General features: G+C 37.6%; 1 protein-coding gene across 3 annotated transcripts; it reads right to left on the minus strand.

Annotated features, from left to right (window-relative positions):
• Positions 1 to 165: 165 nt before the first annotated feature.
• Positions 166 to 15,878, minus strand: tcirg1a (T cell immune regulator 1, ATPase H+ transporting V0 subunit a3a). 3 transcript variants are annotated; one of them, XM_084105749.1, is made up of 21 exons: positions 15,646 to 15,878; positions 14,509 to 14,631; positions 14,110 to 14,188; positions 13,779 to 13,927; positions 13,585 to 13,680; positions 13,436 to 13,497; positions 11,828 to 11,954; positions 11,653 to 11,735; positions 11,414 to 11,507; positions 9,058 to 9,270; positions 8,706 to 8,856; positions 8,381 to 8,520; positions 7,279 to 7,436; positions 5,719 to 5,809; positions 5,517 to 5,635; positions 5,180 to 5,393; positions 4,968 to 5,075; positions 3,883 to 3,975; positions 3,494 to 3,614; positions 3,229 to 3,400; positions 166 to 543 (listed from the first exon to the last, which is right to left on the minus strand). In XM_084105749.1, the coding sequence occupies exons 2-21, from the start codon at positions 14,623 to 14,625 to the stop codon at positions 453 to 455; spliced, it is 2,478 nt and encodes an 825-aa protein (XP_083961875.1). In that variant the 5' UTR covers positions 14,626 to 14,631; positions 15,646 to 15,878; the 3' UTR covers positions 166 to 452. The 3 variants fall into 3 exon arrangements, with proteins under 3 accessions (XP_083961875.1, XP_083961877.1, XP_083961876.1); XM_084105751.1 differs by having other exon boundaries at positions 174 to 543; positions 14,110 to 14,161; positions 15,646 to 15,849; XM_084105750.1 differs by having other exon boundaries at positions 174 to 543; positions 3,883 to 3,969; positions 15,646 to 15,839.
• Between the last annotated feature and the right edge of the window lie 6,164 nt (positions 15,879 to 22,042).

Consider the following 22,042-nt stretch of genomic DNA (forward strand, 5'->3'; position numbering starts at 1 on the left):
TCCTCAATAGGATTCTCCTAATGTCTGCACAGCACCTTCACAGGCAAGAGTGCATTTGTTTTACTTTATTCTGGAGTTTTCTTTTGCATTTAGACAAAGAAAAAAGGTAAAACCTGATGTGAAGGGGTTGTGAATAACCACGATCTTGAGAAATGTGAATATTGTAATTTCTTGGTTACAAATTTTTTTATTAGTATTGTGCATTTTGTAATTCATACATCATGATCATGATGAGCAAAATTATTTCACCCAAGAATGAAAAGTCCAGTGAACATTCTTCCAAACATCTAATTTTGTTTTCCACAAAACAAAGGCATACAGATTTGGAACAACATGAGGGTGAGTAGATGACAGAATTTTCATTTTAGTGAGTTAAAAATCACCTTTTATTTTTTATGTGATAATACATTCAGTTCCAAAATGAAGTATAAAACCATTTTTACAGGGAATATTTACATTTCCTCTAGATGCTGAATTGTGGCAAAGGAGAAAGGGTTGAACTTGTATCCAGATCCGCTGTAGAATTTGTTCTGAAACTCCACCCTGCATCAAATGGGAAATTAAATTAAATTTTTTACTCCAAATGAATTTAATTTCTCTCTCTCTCTCTCTCTCTCTCTCTGTCAACCGCACATACACCTCTAAAAATTAACACAACTAGAGTTTTTTTTTTTGTTGGTGATATTAGCTTAATTTGAAATATAATTTTCATATTCGCATAGCAGAAACCAGAGTTTATAATTTGATATGTTCAAATCAAGACAACACAAGGATCATGCAGTTTCAGCTCGGATTGAATTGCCTCGTTCGAATATGATGTGAGTAAAAATATAAATATGTAATAGTGCATATATTTAGCAAAATAATCCCATAGTTAGTTTATCTAGCTAATTAACATGCTGGGGCTTTCATTAGGTGGCACTGTTTACAAGCTGTAATATTGACCTCTTACTGCAGTTGAAACACTGATTGAGCGATTGATTACATGAGTTGTACTGTATCTTTCAACATACCAACTGACGTGCATTCGTGTTTATTTACTATTAACTAGTAGCTAGTAAAGATCAGTTCACGTGGAGCTTGAACTGAGGCGCTACATCGATCTGTCACATCACACTTAAGAGCGCCAAAACGGTATTTATTGTTTTAATTCCGTAGCTAACAGAATTTGAAAGCTGAGACTTTATTTCACATCAAAATAATCTGTTCTGTCTTGTCTGTTGGTGCAGTGTCATCTTTGCTTCGTGGTTTTTCACTACGTGAGAAAATGTGCCGTGAGATGATGAGAAGAACAATGCAATTGCGTAAGTCTCATAAGTAACATTGTATGTTTATTTTTATCACTTAGAAGATGTACTTATTTGGCATCATTAAGGTTTATAGCAGGTGTTAACACTAAATCACTGTTAAGTTAACAGTGATTGTCGCCTGCGGCCCTGCACACATATATTAAAACCGATTAATACCTATGGACTGAACACGTGATGCGCATGTGCGCGCCGTCTGCGTTTTCGCGGGTTTGTGTTTTTGAGGATTGCGCAGAGATAACGGATAATCGTTTGCACCTTCGAACCTATTTCAGGGAGTGCGTTCTCGAGCCACCAGGCACTGTTTTGTGCGGATGGGCGGCCGGAGCGCGTTTAGGGTTTTCAGTTAGAACGGTGTGGTGTTAGCGGCCCCTCCGAGGCGGACAGAGTACACAGCTTCATTACTTGAGTAAAAGTACAGATACCCCTTGCTAAATTTTACTCAAGTACAAGTAAAAGTACTACAGACAGATGTCTACTTAAGTAAAAGTACTAAAGTACTTGTTTTTAAAAGTACTTGAGTATCAAGAGTACAAGAGTACATTTTCTAAATATTGCATTACTACTGCCACAGTGCTTACATTGGTAAACACAGCAAACACTTGAAGCGAAAACTATCATTAACTTGTTCAGAAAATTGAAATAGTCTGGTGAGGTGGGGCCATGGGTTTTTTTCCCAGGATGGTAGGGGAAGACTCATGAATATTCATTAGGGAAGTCATCCCTGATTGGTCTGATGGCCTACCCCTAAACCTACCTGTCATTGGGGTTAAGACCAATCAGGGATGACTTCCCTAATGAATATTCATGAGTCTTCCCCTACCATCCTGGGGAAAAAAATACTCCCGGGATGGACCTGCTGCGTCTTCATCCATTGTTTCGTCCATGGTTTCGTCTCTTATCTAGATCTGACCATGGAGTTGACTTTGGCGGAAAGCTGAAGGTGATTGCTGATAGGCTGTCCCAATCAGTGGCGCCTGCACAATACAATCACATTTGAGAGGGAAACAACAAATTGAGGGTTTCCGAGATGTTTATTTTTTCCTTTTTTTTTTATTTTTTATTTAGAAGAAGTAACGGGTACTCACAGTTATGGATAGAAATGTAGTGGAGTAAAGAGTACAATATTTGCCTCTCAAATGTACTTGAGTAAAGTCATGAGTACTCCCCAAAAATTATACTCGAGTAAAGTACAGATCCCTCAAAATTGTACTTAAGTACTGTACTCAAGTAAATGTACTGCATTACTGTCCGGCTCTGCCCCTAAGTTAATAACTAATGATCTTCGCAATGGAAAACTAACTTAAGCTGGACAATAACTTTATCCTAGAGCTGTGGTAAAGCCTGAACAATCTGTTACTGTAATTTCAATTATCACTGTAAAGCTGCTTTAAAACAATCCATAGCCTACTGTTAAAAGCGCTTTATAAATGAAGGTGATTTGACTTGATTAACAACTATTAAATGGAGGTCGGGGTGGGTTGCTATTAACCAGTAACGCTCAACCAATGGCTTTCTGGGAAATTAAGTGTTTATCTGCACTAAGTGTTTATCTTGCACCACAGTCTGACTTGAGAACTGCACTGCCCTCAATCATAAAGCCCTGCAGAGAGTAGTGAGATCGGCCCGGAACCAAACTCCCTTCTCTTCAGGACATTTACACAGAGCGCTGCCTTTGGAAGGTGAGGAAAATCCTCAAGGACCAAAGCCATCCAAGCCACATAATATTTTAACTGCCTCTCCCACGGAAATGGTACCGTAGTAGACTCAAAATATAATGTCAGTTTAATGCTGTTTTTTTAGCATTTTAATGAAGATGTTGTTAAAGCTAAATTCAAATAATTTTAAGACCCTAGTGGGTCCCGACCCCCTGGTTGAGAACCACTACATTATTACGTTTATTTGTGAGTGATTTTCTCACCAGTGCAGACGCAGGGCGTGCAGGAAGGCTGACAGCCCCTCCATGACGAGCAAGATTGAGACAGTGAGCATGGCGAAGATGGAGAAGATGATTGACAGCACCACTGATCCCACATAGCCTTGCCACGAGAGTGAAATTCTCATCACCATCACCCAGAGAACCTCCGACAGCTCTAACACACACAAATACAGAACTAAATAAGCACAACAATTTCACCTATAAGTGAACATGTAATGCGTAATGATGCTTGAGAGAATTTGCATACGTGCATGCGCGAGGCTGAGGGCCCAAAGTCGAAGGTACGATGCAGTGTTGGAGATGCAGCCCAGGCAGTACTCTATGGTGTGGATGGCCTGGTGCATAAAAACCTCCGTCCAATCAAACTCCTGTAATGTTAAAAAAGACAAGCATACAGTATTTCAGTAGTTCTGCTATAGAGGAATGGAAAATGAATGCTTTCAACTCTGAATCTACCGGAATGTTACTCTTTCACCTCTCTCTTTACATTTACATATATTTATTTGGCAGACGCTTTTATCCAAAGCGCCTTACGTTGCATTTCAAGGCACACATTTACATTCTTATCAGTTCTTTGACACTTCTAATGTTTAGCTTCATTTGAGGAATGGGGTTATGATAGTTTCTTTTTCTGACCTGTTCCTCTGTTCCCCCTCCTCCTTCTAGGTCTCCCAGTTGAGCGTTTATAGAGCTGGTGTCTGTGACTAGGGGGTGCTGCTCCTCCTGTAACTGAAAAACAGGGTCAAGACCTTTCATCAGACACCGTATGGGAGAAACTGCAAGAACACTCACATTTCAGCTAAAAGAGCCACATGCCTCATTAGTAAGTACATCACCTGGTCTTTTTTGCTCCAGAATATGCTCATGCATCTTTTCTTTTCTTTTTTACACTACCGTTAAAAGTTCGGAATTGGTAAGATTTTTTTGTTGAAAGAAGTCTCTTATGCTCACCCAGGCTGCATTTGATCAAAAATGTTTTCAAAAATACAGTAAAATATTATTACAATTTAAGATAAATGTTATCTATAAATAATATATTTTAAAAGGTAATTTATTCATGAATTTTCAGCAGCTACTAATTTCAGTCTTCAGTGTCACATGATCCTTCAGAGTCACATGATCCTTCAGACATCATTCTAATATGATACAATTTAGGGTACATTTCACATCCACTGATAATAACAATTTTCTTTACAAAAATCATATTTTATCCATTAAAGGAAAGCATAATCTCACAAAAAAAATTTGCACCCTGTTTCAGTTTGTTTGAATTTGCCTTGATTATAGTTTTTGCAGTGTCTGCAACCCCCTGCAACTAAAAATGGTTTTCCACAACACCACGTGACCAAAGTCATTTGGTTGTTTTCTTATTTGGAACACAACATTGTAAAACCCCTTTACATTCTACAATAACCAATTGCCAGAGAGTATATTAATGGACCGTCAATTCTGTTACATTGTGTGGTAGGTTATTATAGTTTGCTATATTTTTTTTATTTCAATTCAAAATATATATTCAAATTTGAGGTTAACCTGATCAAGAAAAGAGCGTGGTTGGTCAGACAAAGCCTGGCATTAAAATTAAGAGTCAAAATGGTGAAGTTGTCAACAAAGTTACCTGTCAAATAAGTTACTCTGTAAAGCCAAAGTATTAAATCCTTTAAAATAATTTTTTTCTTACATCAAAGACGCCAGAACAGCCTAATTTCACCTCTGCTTACCGTTCTCCTGTTATTCCTGTGCTTGAAGTACAGGTAAAGCGGTTTTCCAAGTAACAGCACCGGAACTGCTAGCAGCGCCAAACACAATAATACTCTCTGCACTGTCACCTAAAGAGAGGGACAGGATGTGTATGTATTTGGCACAGCGGTAAAACTGTAGTACGATATAAAACATGTTACAAGAATCAGTGTATACTGAATGAATCTCTCACCTGTCCTGGATAAAGTGGTGGGTTGTCTGGGTTCTCACCAAACACGAACATGTCAATGAAGTGGATCAGGATGCTGGGAGCGCGGTCTGAATCCTGAGGTCCAAACGCAATCCATTTAAACACCACCATGAAGACAAGGTACCCAAAAAGACACAGCATGAACACTAGCTCTGGAATCAACACCAGAAACATGCTGCTCACATCCCCTGTGTACCTGAGGAGAAAGTGTCACATTAAAAGGATAAGAAAACATAAAGGAATCCACATAAACCCAGAATAGATCAGAAGTATAAAGCAAGTAATGGTAGACCAAAATGAATCCTACTTTATGACTCACATGTAGTTGAAGAAGGATAAGCAGATTCCAAAAGTCATATGGATGACCCCGATGATGACGGACATCTTCATCTTATAGGAGTTGAGGAAGGTGAGGTGGTTACTGGCAAGGCTCCAGATCTAAGAACCAGGAAACGAGACAGTCAAACCCAAACCTCACAGTAAGCTAGACACAAGCGGGATTTGATTAAAGACCTGATTACCGGGTCAATGCCGAACGGATATGGTCCCTGGAATACTCCAGTTACGTTTGGATCCAAAGTGAGGTACTGGTTGCTCCTCAGAGTTTCATCACTGAACCAGCCCAGAAGAAAGAAGACAAAAGTGGGTGTAAAATGAGAGCACATAGGCAAGCTGAAATGATGGATAATTGATCAGGTTCACAGAGTCAAAGTGCAAAGTTCACGGACAAAAAAGGTCCATAGTCTACTGTCAAATGTGTAGAGCTGTACAGCACAGCTCACACAGAAGTTTTCCAATCAGCTTTCTGTTTGCGAAATCTGTGTGCGGTAATCTTTCACCCTCCTGTGAAATTTAAAATCGCACTGATTCATACCAAGTTCTGTCATGAAACTCTAGATGGCGCAGGCCGATCCTGGTCCTTAACTCAATCTGCTTGCAATCACATCACTCTCTATAGGGCACAGCTGATTGGTTCCTGCTGTATCAGTAGCCAATGAGTTCGCTGCTACTGAATACTGATTATTTCTGAGATTTGGATGAGTGAGATTCGCGTGTTTTGTTATTGTATCCGAAGCTCGTGTAAAAGGATCGGCCCTCTTCTGAACAGAGCCGGGGAGCAGCAGCTCATTTGCATTTAAAGGGACACACAAAAACATTGCGTTTTTGCTCACACCCAAAAAGGGGCAACTTTGACTAGCTATAATGAATGATCTGGGGGGTATTTTGAGCTGAAATTTCACAGACACATTCTGGGGACACCATAGATTTATATTACATCTTGTGGAAAGGGGCATATGTCACATTTAAGATACCCTCCACTTTCCCCAGCTCCACCTGTATAGATCTGCTACGGGTAATTCATGTACGCTATATTGTACAGCAGCAGCATGTCTTATTTGCTCGTAGTAGCTTTTCATGTATATATTGGCAGTAGCAAGTCCTGTACTTGCTCTGCAGCAGCAGCGTAGCAGATCTATTCCGCCAAGACCAAACATATCAACATTGTCATATCCATTACAATACCAGACAAACACTCAGAGAGTTGTCATGACAGAACTATTGAAATGACTGGATTTTGCCCGTGAAAATTCGCAGAACAATGATAAATGTGACCGCACCTCTAGTAAAGAGTCTGATTCCTATTATTGACCACCTTATAAAGGGAAGGAAATCCTGAACTTCCTGACAAATATTTCCACATTCTCTCTTGGTTCTTCTGTGGTTTGATGTAGTGTACTCTATGTATTTTTGTGGTGATCAAGACATACCTAGAGCTCATCAAATATAGTAAATGGAAGTTCTTTATGTCTTAATGCTTTTATTAACTGTTTTGGTTGAGAGGACTTTCAGTGGATTGACAGATGGTCTTATGGGTTTGGAACGACATTAGTGCGAGTAAATAATGAATTAGGAAACTAACTAACAAGGAACTAACCCATTATAGTCTTTCTCTACAAAAAAAGCTATTGAACATGTCCACCATTATTGAAAGATACCCTAGTGCTTAGAGCAGTTAAATCTTTTAGTTAAAATCTACCTTATATTTAACCTTTGCCTGGGATGTAATAGTGTGTGTGTACCTCCAGTTATAGTGCTGAATCATGGGTTTGAGGTGCCAGCCAGAGGAAAAAGGACTGAGTCCCTTACTGAAGCACTCATTATAAACAGCACCAGTATAGATGGAGAACAACCCCATCAGAAGGATCAGATACCTCCCACCAAACATCATACGCCAAATCTAAAAGAGACGCACAGAAAAAACTAACAAACTAGTTCTGTACAAACCTAAAGTACATTACAGAAAATGAAGAAGAAAAATAAGGCAGACAGATACACTACTGTTTAAATTTAAGACTTTTGTACAGCAAAGATGCATTAAAATGTTTAAAAGTGACAGTAAAGACATTCATAATGTTACAAAACATTGTTTTAATGTTTCATTTAATTTAATGCTCTTCTTTTGAACTTTCTATTCATCAAAAAAAAAAAAAAAAAATCAAAGCAGCACAACTGTAATAATGATAACAAGAGAAGTTTCTTAAAGGAATAGTTCACTTTAAAATGAAAATTCTGTCATCATTTACTCACCCTCATGTTGTTTCAAACCTGTATGAATTTCTTTCTTCTGCTGAACACAAAGGAAGATATTTAGAAGAATGTCAGTAACCAGACAGTTTCTGGGTCCCATTGACTTCCATAGTATATTTTTTTCCTACTATGGAAGTCAATGATTCCAGTTAACTGTCTGGTTACTGACATTCTTCAAAATATCTTCCTATGTGTCCAGCAGAAGAAAGAAATTCATACAGGTTTGAAACAACATGAGGGTGAGTATATGATGACAGAATTTTCATTTTAAAGTGAACTATTCCTTTAAGCACCAAATCTACGTATTAGAATGATTTGTGAACATTATCTTAAATTGTGATAATATTTCAGAATATTACTGTTTTTACTGTAGTTTTGATCAAATAAATGCAGCCTTGGTGAGCACAATACCAACTTTTGAACAGTAGTGTAAAATCTCAAAGCTGAAGAAAGGTAACTTGTGTTGATATTTGTATTGAACCTAGAAAGTTCTTTAAAAAAAAGAGATTCGTATAGTATGTTCTATTTAAATGCCCTTTTCAGTCTTGATGGCAGCTGTAAAGATTATGTTATGTACTGTAAAATGAAAGAAACCTCATTAGTGCTATTCCTCATCTTAGGGTCTCTCTCCTCCAGAACCATCCACAGGGCAGCCATTGTCATGAGTAAACCATGACCAACATCTCCAAACATCACCGCAAACAGGAAGGGAAAAGTAATGATGGTGTACACAGCTGAGAAGGGAACACACACACACACACACACAAAAGACATTAACCGTGAGAAGTTTATGTATTTTTACAGGTTGTTTATCTCAAGCAACAACCTATCTCAGATGGACCTTTCTACCAACAACAATAATACTCTGTTAAATGCAACTTTAGGTAACAATGTCCATGTGACGGGGTGTGTGTGTTACCTGGATTAACCTCTCTGTAACTGGCCACACCATAAGCATCCACAATGTTCTGGAAGCTGGACGTGAATGCGTTGGTGTTAAAGAGTGTTGGAGGAGATGTGGGTGCAGGTAAACGATTGTAGAAGGAGTCTACACTGCTACCGCTTTTTCTCTAAGAGATAAAAAAGACAATAATACGCTATTGTGAGATTCACTGCTTTGAATGAGCGACCTTCGGTCCACTATTATATTACTTAGCCATCTAAAAAAGTACGACAACTGTGTGCACCACAATACTTCAACATGACCTAAAAATCAACATTTGACATCTGTGTGATGCATTTCATGTGAAACAATTTACTAAATTTCTCACCGTTCCTTCTATCAGAGCGCTCTGGAGCAGAAGCAGTTTGGCCACAGGGCACCAGGCTTCTGCGATGAGACACTTGTCCGTGACTGAAGGGCTGCAGAGGTTAAGGACCGTCTGCACAGCTTTACACTTCTGCACTCGTATCTTCCACTGTGGCATCTGACACACACAGCGAGAGAGCAGCTGCTGCATATACTGCTCCGTCTGAGACAGCACCTGCAGACAGACAAAGGTGAAGGTAGAGAGTGGACCTGAAACTATTTTAATAACATTTTATTATTATTTCGGTCACACTTTAGATTAGGGTCCATTTCTCACTATTTTCTCAACTTTTGCCTCAGTAAACTCCTATATAATGCTTATTAATAGTTAGTAAGGTAGTTGTTAAGTTTAGATATTTGGTAGGATCAAGCCATGTAGAATATGGTCATGCAGAATAAGGCATTAATATGTGCTTTATAACACTTAATAAGAGCCAATATCCTAGTAATATGGATGCTAATAAGCAACTAGTTAATAGTTAGAATTGGACCCTAAACTAAAGTGTAACCATTAGTAAGTAAGTAAGTAAAGTTTATTTCTATAGCACATTTAAAACAGTTTGCGCTGACCAAAGTGCTGTACATAATTGTATTGACCACAGGGTAATAAAAACACATGTAATAGAAATACATTTACAAATAAATTTAGTTTAGGCTAAAACAACATTTACAGAGAAACGGCAGGTTGAAAACACACTAAGCAGGAAAAACATTTAAGATGCCTAAAAGGCCAATGTAAAAAGGTGGGTTTTAAGCCTAACTTTAAAAATATCAATATGAGGGGCATTTCTGATGTCAGGTGGCAGTCGTTTCCACAGCTGAGGGCCAGCAACAGAGAAGGCTCTGTCACCTTTTCGCTTAAGCCGGGACCGTGGGACATGCAGCAGGCCCTGCGTGAGTTTTAACGTACGGTGCAAGGGGACCAAGGTCAGCGGTGGTGGCAGTTTTGGATCTTGAGGGTCCAAAGATGATAACTTCAGTTTTGTTCTCATTCAACTGAAGAAAATTATTACTCATCCAGATTTTGATTTCTTTTAAGCAGTCTAAAAGAGTTTGCATTGAGTTGCTTGATTTTAGTGGGATGTACAGTTGTGAATCATCTGCATAAAAATGGAAAGAGATATTAAATTTTCTAATATTTTTTCCAAGGGGGAGCATGTAGAGGCAGAAGAGTACTGGACCCAAAATGGATCCCTGGGGGACACCATGAAGCACAGGTGCAGGGGATGAAGAATACTGGCCTATGTTAACTGAGTAAGTTCTTTGATGGAGATAAGAGTGAAACCAGTTTAGAGCAGTGCCCTTGATGCCAACCCACTGTTCAAGACGCTCTAGTAGTGTACCATGGTCTACAGTGTCAAATGCAGCACTAAGATCCAACAAGACTTGGATGGCATTATTACCTGAGTCAAGGGTGAGCAAGAGGTCATTTGTCACCTTTAGCAGGGCTGTCTCTGTGCTATGGCGAGTTCTGAACCCGGACTGAAATGGCTCAAGGGTCTCTGTGGAATTATTTCTTTACTTTTTTTAAGAACGTACTGTGCACGATTCATCAGTTTTATTTAATGTTTTATTAAAGTTTTTTTAATATTTGTGTAAGTCTCTTATGAGGCTGTATTTATTTGATCGAAAATACAGTAATATTGTGAAATATTACAATAATTGAAAACTGTTTTCTATTTTAATACATTTTTAAATGCTATTTATTCCTGTGATGCAAAGCTGAATTTTCAGCAGCCATTATTCAACTCTTTAGTGTCACATGATCTTTCAGAAATCATTCATATATGCTGATTTGCTGCTCAAGAAACATTTCTTATCATTAGCAATGTTGGACACAGCTGTGCTGCTTAATATTTTTATGGAAACCATGATACATTTTTTTCAGAATTCTTAATCGAAAGTACAAAAGAACAGCATTTATTTGAAATATATACTTTTTTTGTAATAATGTAAAAGTCTTAACTGTTAATTTGGATCAATTAAATGCATCCTTGCTGAATAAAAGTATTAATTTCTTTCCTTTTTTAAAATCTTATTCACCCCAAACATTTAAATGGTAGTGTATAATATTTTTTTCTAGTTGAATATCCTGTTTCACTTGGAAATTCATTAGATTATGAAAGATAAGATAAGAAATGTTTTGTTTAAAAAATTTATGCTTGTACCATTTTCTTTGAAATTAGTACCACTTGATATTTTGTTCAACCACCATACATTTTAAGTATGAACTATCTAAATACTTTACACTGTATGCTCTTATTTCAAAGAGAATGTAATTATACAAAATAAAAGGATAAAAGGAACATTTCAGTCACCGTTTTGATATCTACTATCCTGCTTTCCAGCCCCTGAAGTATTACTTCTCTCTCCTCCAAGTCCTCTGGATACACAAAGGTGTGAGTGTGGAAACTATGAATAGAGAGATCCAGAATATTTATTACTCATGTATAAATGGAAAAGATGGGGATGGGGGTTACTGAAATAAGAATAATGTGATATCATGAAAGTGTGCTATAGTAAGCCATAATTAAATTTATATAAGCTATGATTGTACCAATCACAGATCTTCTTTACTTTCTGTCCAATCTGCTCTCCCCAAAAAGAGATCACAAAGACAGTCCACTGAACCATCTCTCCCTGTGAGCAGGAAAAACATATCATGTTTATGGCCAATTGACATTTTCATCAAAATGAGTTATCTGCTTTATTTTAATGTAACACTCTCTTACAGTGTCTGGCACTTCCAGCCTCTCCTCCATCTCCCAGAAGTCTACAATGATATAACCACGACAGGCCCGCCACAGCAGTCTCTCAAACGATGGAACCTTCCATGGATGAACCACACCAGCGACAAAGCTTTGTAGGAAAAATGTGAATAACTTTATTACTTTAGTGGCTTGTTACATATGTGTTCACATTTGAAATGTGGAAATAATATTACAACTTATTCCCAAAAGATGCGCTCACATTAACGTTGGTCTGTGAAATTTTGCAGGCAAATTCTAGTCATTTTAAGTGGAATCCACTCGATTTCCCAGTGCAGATTTCGTTCATGTTCACGCAAATTTGCCGCACTGACCAGCAGAAAGCTACAGTGCTATGCATAAGTTTAGACACCCATGCTAAAGTTGACTAAAAAGAGGAATAAAAAATCATCTTTTGGAAATTGAACTTAATGCCTTAATTAAAAAAATTAGGAAAAATCCAACCTTTAAGGACACCAATTTTCTTTGTGAATGGATAATGTATCGTAAATAAATAAATGTTCTTCCTTAAAATACAGGGTGCATAAGTTTGGACACCCCTATGTTAAATTCCCATAGAGGCAGGCAGATTTTTATTTTTACTTCATGGATCCAGGATACTATGCATCCTGATAAAGTTCCCTTGGCCTTTGGAATTAAAATAGCCCCACATCATCATATAGCCTTCACCATACCTAGAGATTGGCATGGAGTACTTTCCATAAGATCATCTCTCAATGCAAATCAAACCAGCTATTAGGCTAACTGAAATAAAACCATGCCAATCTCTAGGTATGGTGAAGGCTATGTGATGATGTGGGGCAATCCATGTATTTGGGTGTTTCTTGTGAGGATGAAAAAGGTCCCCACACAGATTTCACTCATGTTTAAGTTGGTCACCCAACTTCGCTGTGCTGACCGACAGAAAGTTACTTGTTTGCAAGTGACTTCTGTATGAGCAGTGCTTCATAAATCTCTAGGCTATTTACAATACAGTGGACCTTTTTTGTGTGCAAAATTTTGCTAATAAGACCGCGCATTAACACAGTGTTTCCCAACCTTGTTCCTGGAGGCACACCAACACTCCACATTTTCGAACTCTTCCTAATCAAACACACCTGATTCAACTCATCAGCTCATTGGCACAGACTCCAAGACCAGAAATATATTAGTCAGATTAGGGAAACATCCAAAATGTTAGTGTGCCTTCAAGAATATTAGGAAACACTGCCTTAACATTTACATTTTCATCTCTGACTAGATTGCTAAGGCAGGCATCACTATAATAATGATAGCTATGTTAAGATGTGGTCACATTAGTGATATTTCAGCAAACATTTGAGGGCAAAAAAATGGTCCAGTGTCTTCAGTCAATAGTGTAGAGATGTATAAAGCACAGCTCACTTTTAAACCAAACAGCTTTGAGTTCACGAGACCATCTTAAACGCGAGTGAAATCTGCATGGGGAAATTTTCACCCTTGCGCGAAATTCCTAAACATGCGGATTCCTATTGAAATTACTGGATTTCGCTCAAGAAATTATACCGAGCAACAGTAAATGTGACTGCACCTTTAGATGGATATTGTCCTCACCTCAAGCGCATATCTTGTCTGCTGTCCAATAGCGCTGTGGTCTCAAGAGTTGGAGGTGGAACCTTTAAAGACATTGTGAGAAGGTTTGGTGCATATCTGAGAGAGATCTCTTGGAGGTAAGCATGCTAAAAGCTGGAATTTTTTTATACCAGTGAGGTTGGTAGTAAAATGCTCTGCTTCAGGACCCCTCTGTACTGGCTGAGCTGGATCAGCTGGTTATGTAGACTATCCCTGTTCCTTGACACCTAAATGCAAACTGGGTCAAGATCACCACTTGCACTAAATGTTTATCATGGAACACAAGATATTCATGATTTCTAAGCCTATTTCTCTTTCCTCTCACCTCTTTGAGTTCTCTGGCAAGTCTCTCGCTCTCCTCCTCAATGGAGAGCAGCTCTCTTGGCTGTGGGGCTGATGGGATTGGCGTGACCGTGGATAGAAGCCCTTTCAGAGGAGGATAGAGAGAACGACTGATCTCTTGCTCCAGATATTCTAAGGAATAAGGGTAAGGGAAACGTGTTGAGAATGAGCACAATCAGGCTACAATGATTATGCTACAACTATTTGATAGATAATGAGAGTGCCTTAAAATAAAAAAGTGACTGAAATAACTATATAATACTTGCTGTAGGGGTAGCTGGTCACTGAAAGGTAAATATTTACTGGTTACATACTGAAAGTTTTCTCCAGCTCCTCGCATCTTCTCACTTCAGAAACAAACTTCCTCTGAAAGGCATTCACATTTGGGTTTAACTGAGAAAATTGGGTTTAAGAGAGACAGAACAAGAGGGATAAAGAGTTTATTGTAATATTGTGAAATTCTATTACAAAGTTGAAAACATTTGTACTGCTTAATATTTTTGTGGAAACCTTGAACTTTTTTTCAGGATTCTTTGATGAAAATATAGTTCAAAAGAACAGCATTTATTTAAAATAGAAATATTTTGTAACAATATATATATATATATACTTTTGATCAATTTAATGCATTAATGCTGATTAAAAGTATTAATTAAAAAGATATCTTACTGACCTCAAACTTTAGAATGCTATAATGTATCCATTAAACTCACATCTCTGAATTCGACTAAGCCCAACTCCCCAAGCTCACTGACGCAGTTGTAAGCCGAACCTGCCTGGAGGAAAAGCTGGACCAGACACATCTCTTCACTTCGGAAGAGGCTTCCCATGGTAGCCTGAAATAATGCATACAAATCTCAACAATAAACAATACAATGTTAACAGTACAAAAATGTAAGTAACTGAGAGATAAGCATTTCCATATCTTGCACATTTAATAACAAAAGATGTGTGCTTATATACAGTGTGATAATGAAAATAAAGGCCATTATTGGGCATAGCGGCTACTTATTTAATAGGGTAGCTTGTGCTTTTCATAATTTTGATCCAAAAAAAGTATTGTACACTGAAGGTTTGCATGTGACAGTGGTTAGATGGTAATCTAATTGAGATTTCATAGGGGATTCACCCGTACCCATGTGATGAATACCCTCATGAAAGAGAAACAGAACCTCAATTAGAGTCATCTGAAACTCATCTGAGATAAGGCCCCTGTGATCAGTAACTTACTTTATTACACATTATAAGAGAAATAGCAGAATGAAATGGATCTTATTGATAGAACCAGGATCCTATTAAAAAAACGAGTATTTTGATTGTTTCAGCAATTAAAATATAAAACTATACTAAATGCTGTGGAAATATGAATAATCATAAAGATTTGTTTAGCATTGAATGATTATTTATTTAAACAGTTACACGCGCTTTATAAACAAGTAACGTTACACAACGGTATTGCAGCAAAGGCATTTCCTCGCTTTTACCAGACAAGTAAAGCTGTACAAAGAGACCCCTTAATTGTTTTCTAGGACAGTGTAAACAGTGGTATAAGTATTTGCAGTGACCATTTTACACATTTAATCAAAATATGGTGTGGTTTTGTGAGAATTATTGAAATTAGCAGGCGTAATGCAGTCTGGTGGCAGTGTCCCGTTACTGCAGCATATGGCGTAACAACATAAACAAAACCCGACGACAGAAATGGGGCATCACAGTGAACTAAACGAACGCGATTCATTTGCCTTTGAATATGTTTAAATAACAGGCAGTTTACACTTCATGGTTTCAACGAAGATCTCTGTTTTACACATTAGTTCAATTCAAATGCGCATTAAAAATGCCGATCTTACCGTATGAGAGACAAGGATAGATAAATCCAAGGCGATCGATGTTGGGAAAATGAATTATCCACAATTCGATCTCATGGTCGGTTGTTAGGCCTATTGTGAGGCTCTGCGATGTAACGTTAGGCTAAACAGCGGATCTTTGAGCTCGTGGCCGCTCATTACTCCAGCTCTAGTCATTGCCATGTGATTCAGCCAATGAATTAGAACTGCTACAGTAACAACACACAAGCCAAGAGCACAACAGTTTACCCCTAAAACCCAATGAGAAGCTAAATAATGATGGAAATAGGGACGTTTAGATGATGATGATCTAATCTCTTAATGTTTATTTATGTTTCTGCATGAGATACTGGGATGCACAACGGTAATGTTTGAAATGAATAGATTTGGAAAAATGTCAACGCAATAATGTAATAAACAATCATTATATTTTACAAGTTCAATAAAATTAAGTAAAGTAATATAATATTTGATATTATAATGTATAATGTAAAATATATGATATTTATAATATTATAAAATAGTATTTGAATTGGCTTGTGTAGATTACTAGCCTGGTAAAATCAAAATAATCCATGATACAATTTCAATGTACATTATTGCATTTATATCATTATTCACTTAAGGTACTCAACAGTATGAAACCATTGTTAACATAACATAAAGTCAAAATTATTGAGATTAGTTTTAGGATATCATTCTTTTACTCATGTGGATAATGGACACTTTCAGCAGCTCGGATGGTTACCTATTGAAAGACGGTTAGTCTAAACTAAAAATGGTTCATAAAATAATTAATAATTGGGCACAAGTGTATTTTAACTCGTATTTCTCTCGGGTTAATGTAAGACATGGACATTATTCTAGACAAGGATGTGAATCTATGTATAATATAAGTTGCCATGATTGGACAATGTTGGTTTTAGTATAAGAGTGAAGAGATTATTTTTTCAGATGGGATGGCTTAATATATATTGATATATATGTGTATTTGTTGTGATATTTTGTGTGTGTGTGTTTGTGTGTATGGTTTGTCATGAAAATTTCTCGTTAAAAGAAAATCAAGGACCACAATGGAAATAAGTTAATGCAACTTTATTGTGTTATCCTTGAAAAAGAAGTTGTTACAATGTTGAATTACTACTTTTTATGTCAAATAAACTCACACCTTTTATTTTCATTTACATAAAAAAAGTAATCAACCTTGACGAAGGTCCGTAAATGAAAGTGTTTTTTGAAACATCAACTGGTGCTTTTTGGACGTCATCAGGTTTTTGTTTGAGTTCATGTCCTTTTTGAGTAAGGGTGGATTTTTGAGTGCACTGTCGCACCCGTAATACCCACATAGGCCAAAGTACTCTTACTTTATAGCAGGCTTTTCAATGGCCAACTAAGACATTTCTGAATGTTTTTTTGTTTTGTTTTTACCATCCTGTGTATCCAAGTATACAACATGATCCAAGAATGTTACTTTCTGTTTTATATTTAGCTTTGCTTTCCATGAATACATTGTCGTACATTTAGGCATCTAACAATGGGCATAGACAAGACAGAGTTGATCGTGAACCCTATTTCTAGCAGGTAATATTGAATGAGAAATTAGATGTGCTAAATCTTCTTGCAGCAAAATGGTGTCCCTAATAAGGAACCCAATATATCCCAATGTATGTATCCAATATATATATATATATAGGTAAGGCAAAGGGAAAAACCCTCTGGTGTGCCAGATCTAGCCTTGACAACACTCTCCACACATTGCTCTCTTCCTCATTGTTCACCACCTCTTACTCTTCCTCCTCTCCCTCTTGTTTCCATCCATTGTTGGTATCAACATAAAGTGCAACATTTTGGCACTCTGAACTGACTTGGTACAGTTGGTTTGGTCACATCATTAGAAATTAGTGTGAACATTTTTGAGTCGTTGTCTGTAAACAATGATAACTGTGTTGCAGTTGTGTTTAACTTTTGCCACTTGTGTTTAGCATTTTGAAACGTAAGTGCATCACAGTGCAAAATGTGTTTTAGTGAGTGAGAATGCGTTAAGAGTTTTGCAAAAAGAGTGCATGAGATTTGCAAATTGCATCTTTTTTGCAATTTTTAGCCCAAACAACCTGCGCTTCTGGCTCTGAGGCTTACAACTTATAAGGTAAAACAGACAGAAGTGTGAAGAGGTTCCTTCTGATTATCAAATTTGGGCACCTGGTGAACCCAACCACATCTTCAATAAGGAGGAATTTGTGGAGATGAACTGGAAATGTAAGGACAGAGGAATTACACTGAGTTTTAACTGAATGTTTAAGCTAAAGCTGTGAGTTAGTAAACAAGCTCTCGGCTCTTCCTGGAAGTCAAGGGAGTATCTAAGGTCTAAGGTACTTTCAAGTATGAGGATTTGAGATGGTTAATTCAGAAAGAATCTCCTCAGAAAAGGACAAATTTAAGTGTTAACAACATTTAACATGTATTTCATTTTATTTTATTTATGTTTATTTATCAGAAGTTACACAAATCCATTAATTTCACTGTCCCTCACATTTTCAAATATATAAACAATTCTTCAAATTCAAACATGATAATATTTTTTGCAATCAAAATGACCAGTTGATTTATTTTTTTGCCTGATTAATGAAATGAGAAGAACTAATGCTTCTTGCAGAATCAAGCAGCACTTTATCACGAGGGGTTGTGAAAATAAAAGCGATACAAAGTGACAAATGCATCATGTTCAAGGTGAAGTTGGAAAAAAAAACCTGACAGTTAGAAAAAAACAGTCAGAGTCAGAGTATGTCTGTGTGCAAATGCAGTGAATTTGATGGCAACACCCAAATGTTTACATTAAAGTTTAAGTAATTACAAATAATGAATGTCTCTACAGGAGATCTTGCAAGTTTATCATGCAACTTGATGAATTACATTTTTATGATCAGATTAAATGACAAAGCCATTCTGAATGTGAGTTGCAGCAACTTTGGGTGGCAGCGTCAAGTGGAGACAGTGAGAGATAACAACTCTGTCAGTAACCACAAGATCTCACGTTTTTGTTTAGTGTGGTAAACTACTAGCGTGTGGCACTTTCTCTCCGACAAATGTACTGTCTACAAAAATAGTTTTCACTTCAGATGAAATAGAAGAAGGGTCATGGAAATTAACAGAATAAGTTGCAGAATCTTTTTTTTTTTTTTTTTACCATTAGTGCAAAAAACATTAGTCAAAAGTGCATTACGACCCAGAATGCAATGAAAAGAGTGCAGAGGGAATGATTTACACGTAATCGTGTTCCTTGGGGACAATAAAGTTACCTTGACCTTGTCCATTATGGGGCGCCGTTTGTAAAGTAGCTCACTCTGAAAATAACAGCAACATTTTGTCACATTTAGCTTCAAACTATGTTTAAAAAACTGGTATGAATTTTTGACGGTCACTTTTTAGCACATTTACAACAATATTTGTCAACTTAGAGATATTTTAAATAGTTAAATCTAAATATTAAATGTTAAACCTAAATGTTAAATGTTAAATCTAAATGCTAAATCTAAATCTAAATGTTAAATCTAAATGTTAAATCTAAATCTAAATGCTAAATCTAAATGTTAAATCTAAATGTTAAATCTAAATCTAAATGTTAAATCTAAATCTAAATGTTAAATCTAAATCTAAATGTTAAATCTAAATCTAAATCTAAATGTTAAATCTAAATCTAAATGTTGAATCTAAATGTTAAATCTAAATCTAAATCTAAATGTTGAATCTAAATGTTTCGGGTGAAACTAAATATTTAGCTAATATGCAAATTCAAAATGCCGGTAACCGGAAGTGCCAAAATAAAAGCGTGAGGAAGTCAGTGTGTGTTTATAGCATGGTTTAGTGTCAAATAACGAATAAAAACCATCTCATCCAAGGAAATGGTCTCTCTTGGACATGGATTATCGTAATAAGTACCTAAAATAATCAACACGTTTGGAGAAACTGTATTTGAGTAGGCTAGTGTCACTTTTATGAAAGGTGCGGGACTTATGACCTGTAGCTATAATAGTCAGCCACGAGGGGGCTCACTTTGATTGAATGTCATGTCATCACTCTGTCATCATATACAAATACAGTTTCTCCAAACGTGATTATTATTTTATGTAGTTATTATCACGATAATCAATGTCCAAGAGACCATTTCCTCGGATGAAATGGTTTTTATTCGTTATTTGACACTAAACCGTGCTATAAACACACACTGACCTCCTCGCGCTTTTATTTTGGCACTTCCGGTTACCGGCATTTTGAATTTGCATATTAGTTATATATTTAGTTTCACCCGAAACATTTAGATTGAACATTTAGATTTAGATTTAGATTTAACATTTAGAATCAACATTTAGATTTAACATTTAGATTTAACATTTAGATTTAGATTTAACATTTAGATTTAACATTTAGGTTTAGATTTAGATTTAACATTTAGATTTAGATTTAGCATTTAGATTTAGATTTAGATTTAACATTTAGATTTAACATTTAGATTTAGATTTAACATTTAGATTTAGATTTAACATTTAGATTTAACATTTAACATTTAGGTGTAACATTTAATATTTATATTTAACTATTTAAAATATCTCTAAGTTGATAAATATTGTTGTAAATGTGCTAAAAAGTGACCGTCAAAAATTCATACCAGTTTTTTAAACATAGTTTGAAGCTAAATGTGACAAAATGTTGCTGTTATTTTCAGAGTGAGCCGCTTTACAAACGGCGCCCCATAGTCCATTGGGACAATCCTCCCAACTATCTTCTCATTCATTGCATTATGGTTATCCACTGAAATTTGAATTTATATGTTGATCTCTGCACACTGTAAGAAAACAAGTAATAAAAACTCGGTGAGTGTTTTAGCGCAATTTTCTCACCTCATGGGATCACAACACTAAGAGATAGTAAATCTTTTCCTGGATTTTTTTTGTGCGTTCCCGAGATTAGACCTTCCTTAACATAATGCCGAAAACCCGAAGTCTCTAGGTGGTCTGGTTGAGGAGTAGATAGAAGTGCAAGATTGGTGCGCACAGACGCACAGAACAGAAATCATGAGTTAACAAGCGCAATTTCCGGGGGAAAATTGCGCAAAAAAAAAAAAAAAAATTGGTAGAAAAATGTAAAAGGTCTGGCTACAAGACATTTTAGGTCTTCTGAAACTGGAGAAGATCAAATTCTCACTTAGGGGGTCATCTGGCAGGTTCTATACTCAGTGGAGACCACTACTTAACTATCTAAATAAGCTGCCAGCTCGGGAAGTCTCTTTGTAGAGTCCCACTGTATGGTTACACTCAGGGTTCGAATTATGATTTCATCTTTGGAGGCAGGGAGGGAGGGAGGCAGGACGGGAGGGAGGGAGGGAGGCAGGACGGGAGGGAGGGAGGCAGGCAGGACGGGAGGGAGGCAGGCAGGACGGGAGGGAGGGAGGGAGGCAGGACGGGAGGGAGGGAGGCAGGACGGGAGGGAGGGAGGGAGGCAGGACGGGAGGGAGGGAGGCAGGACGGGAGGGAGGGAGGCAGGACGGGAGGGAGGGAGGCAGGACGGGAGGGAGGGAGGGAGGGAGGGAGGGAGGGAGGGAGGGAGGGAGGGAGGGAGGGAGGGAGGGAGGGAGGCAGGGAGGCAGGGAGGCAGGGAGGGAGGGAGGCAGGGAGGCAGGGAGGGAGGGAGGGAGGCAGGAAGGGAGGGAGGCAGGACGGGAGGACGGGAGGGAGGCAGGACGGGAGGACGGGAGGGAGGCAGGACGGGAGGACGGGAGGGAGGCAGGACGGGAGGACGGGAGGCAGGACGGGAGGACGGGAGGCAGGACGGGAGGACGGGAGGCAGGACGGGAGGCAGGACGGGAGGACGGGAGGCAGGACGGGAGGACGGACTGGAGGACGGGAGGACGGGAGGCAGGACGGGAGGCAGGACGGGAGGGAGGCAGGACGGGAGGGAGGCAGGACGGGAGGGAGGCAGGACGGGAGGACGGGAGGGATTAAACAAAAATGTAAAAGGTACTGGTAATTATCCATTACGGACATTTCTTTTAATCCTAAAACACAACACAATGCGTAATTCAAAATACAGGTACAAAAAACCCTGTGAAAATTATTATCGAAAATCCCCTCATTAACACAGTATTGAGCTTTATTTTACAGACTTCTGTATCTCTTGATTGTGCTAGTTTTAAATTAATTATTATATTTTAGCCTACATACCATTATTGTTCAAGGTTAACATTAAGATATTATTAATGTTACTTTAGTAGCAATGCAACTGTGAATTGATTAGTAATTCAGGCACTATAGAGGTGTAAAAACACTTTCCTGTGTGATGAAGAATAAAAAAACTGAAGATGTTAAGATTGAGAGAAGGGGAGGAGTTGTGAAAATGAGTGGAATGG

Source organism: Abramis brama (assembly GCF_963993115.1).
Source record: "Abramis brama genome assembly, chromosome: 2".
In the NCBI taxonomy this organism is placed as follows: domain Eukaryota; kingdom Metazoa; phylum Chordata; class Actinopteri; order Cypriniformes; family Leuciscidae; genus Abramis; species Abramis brama.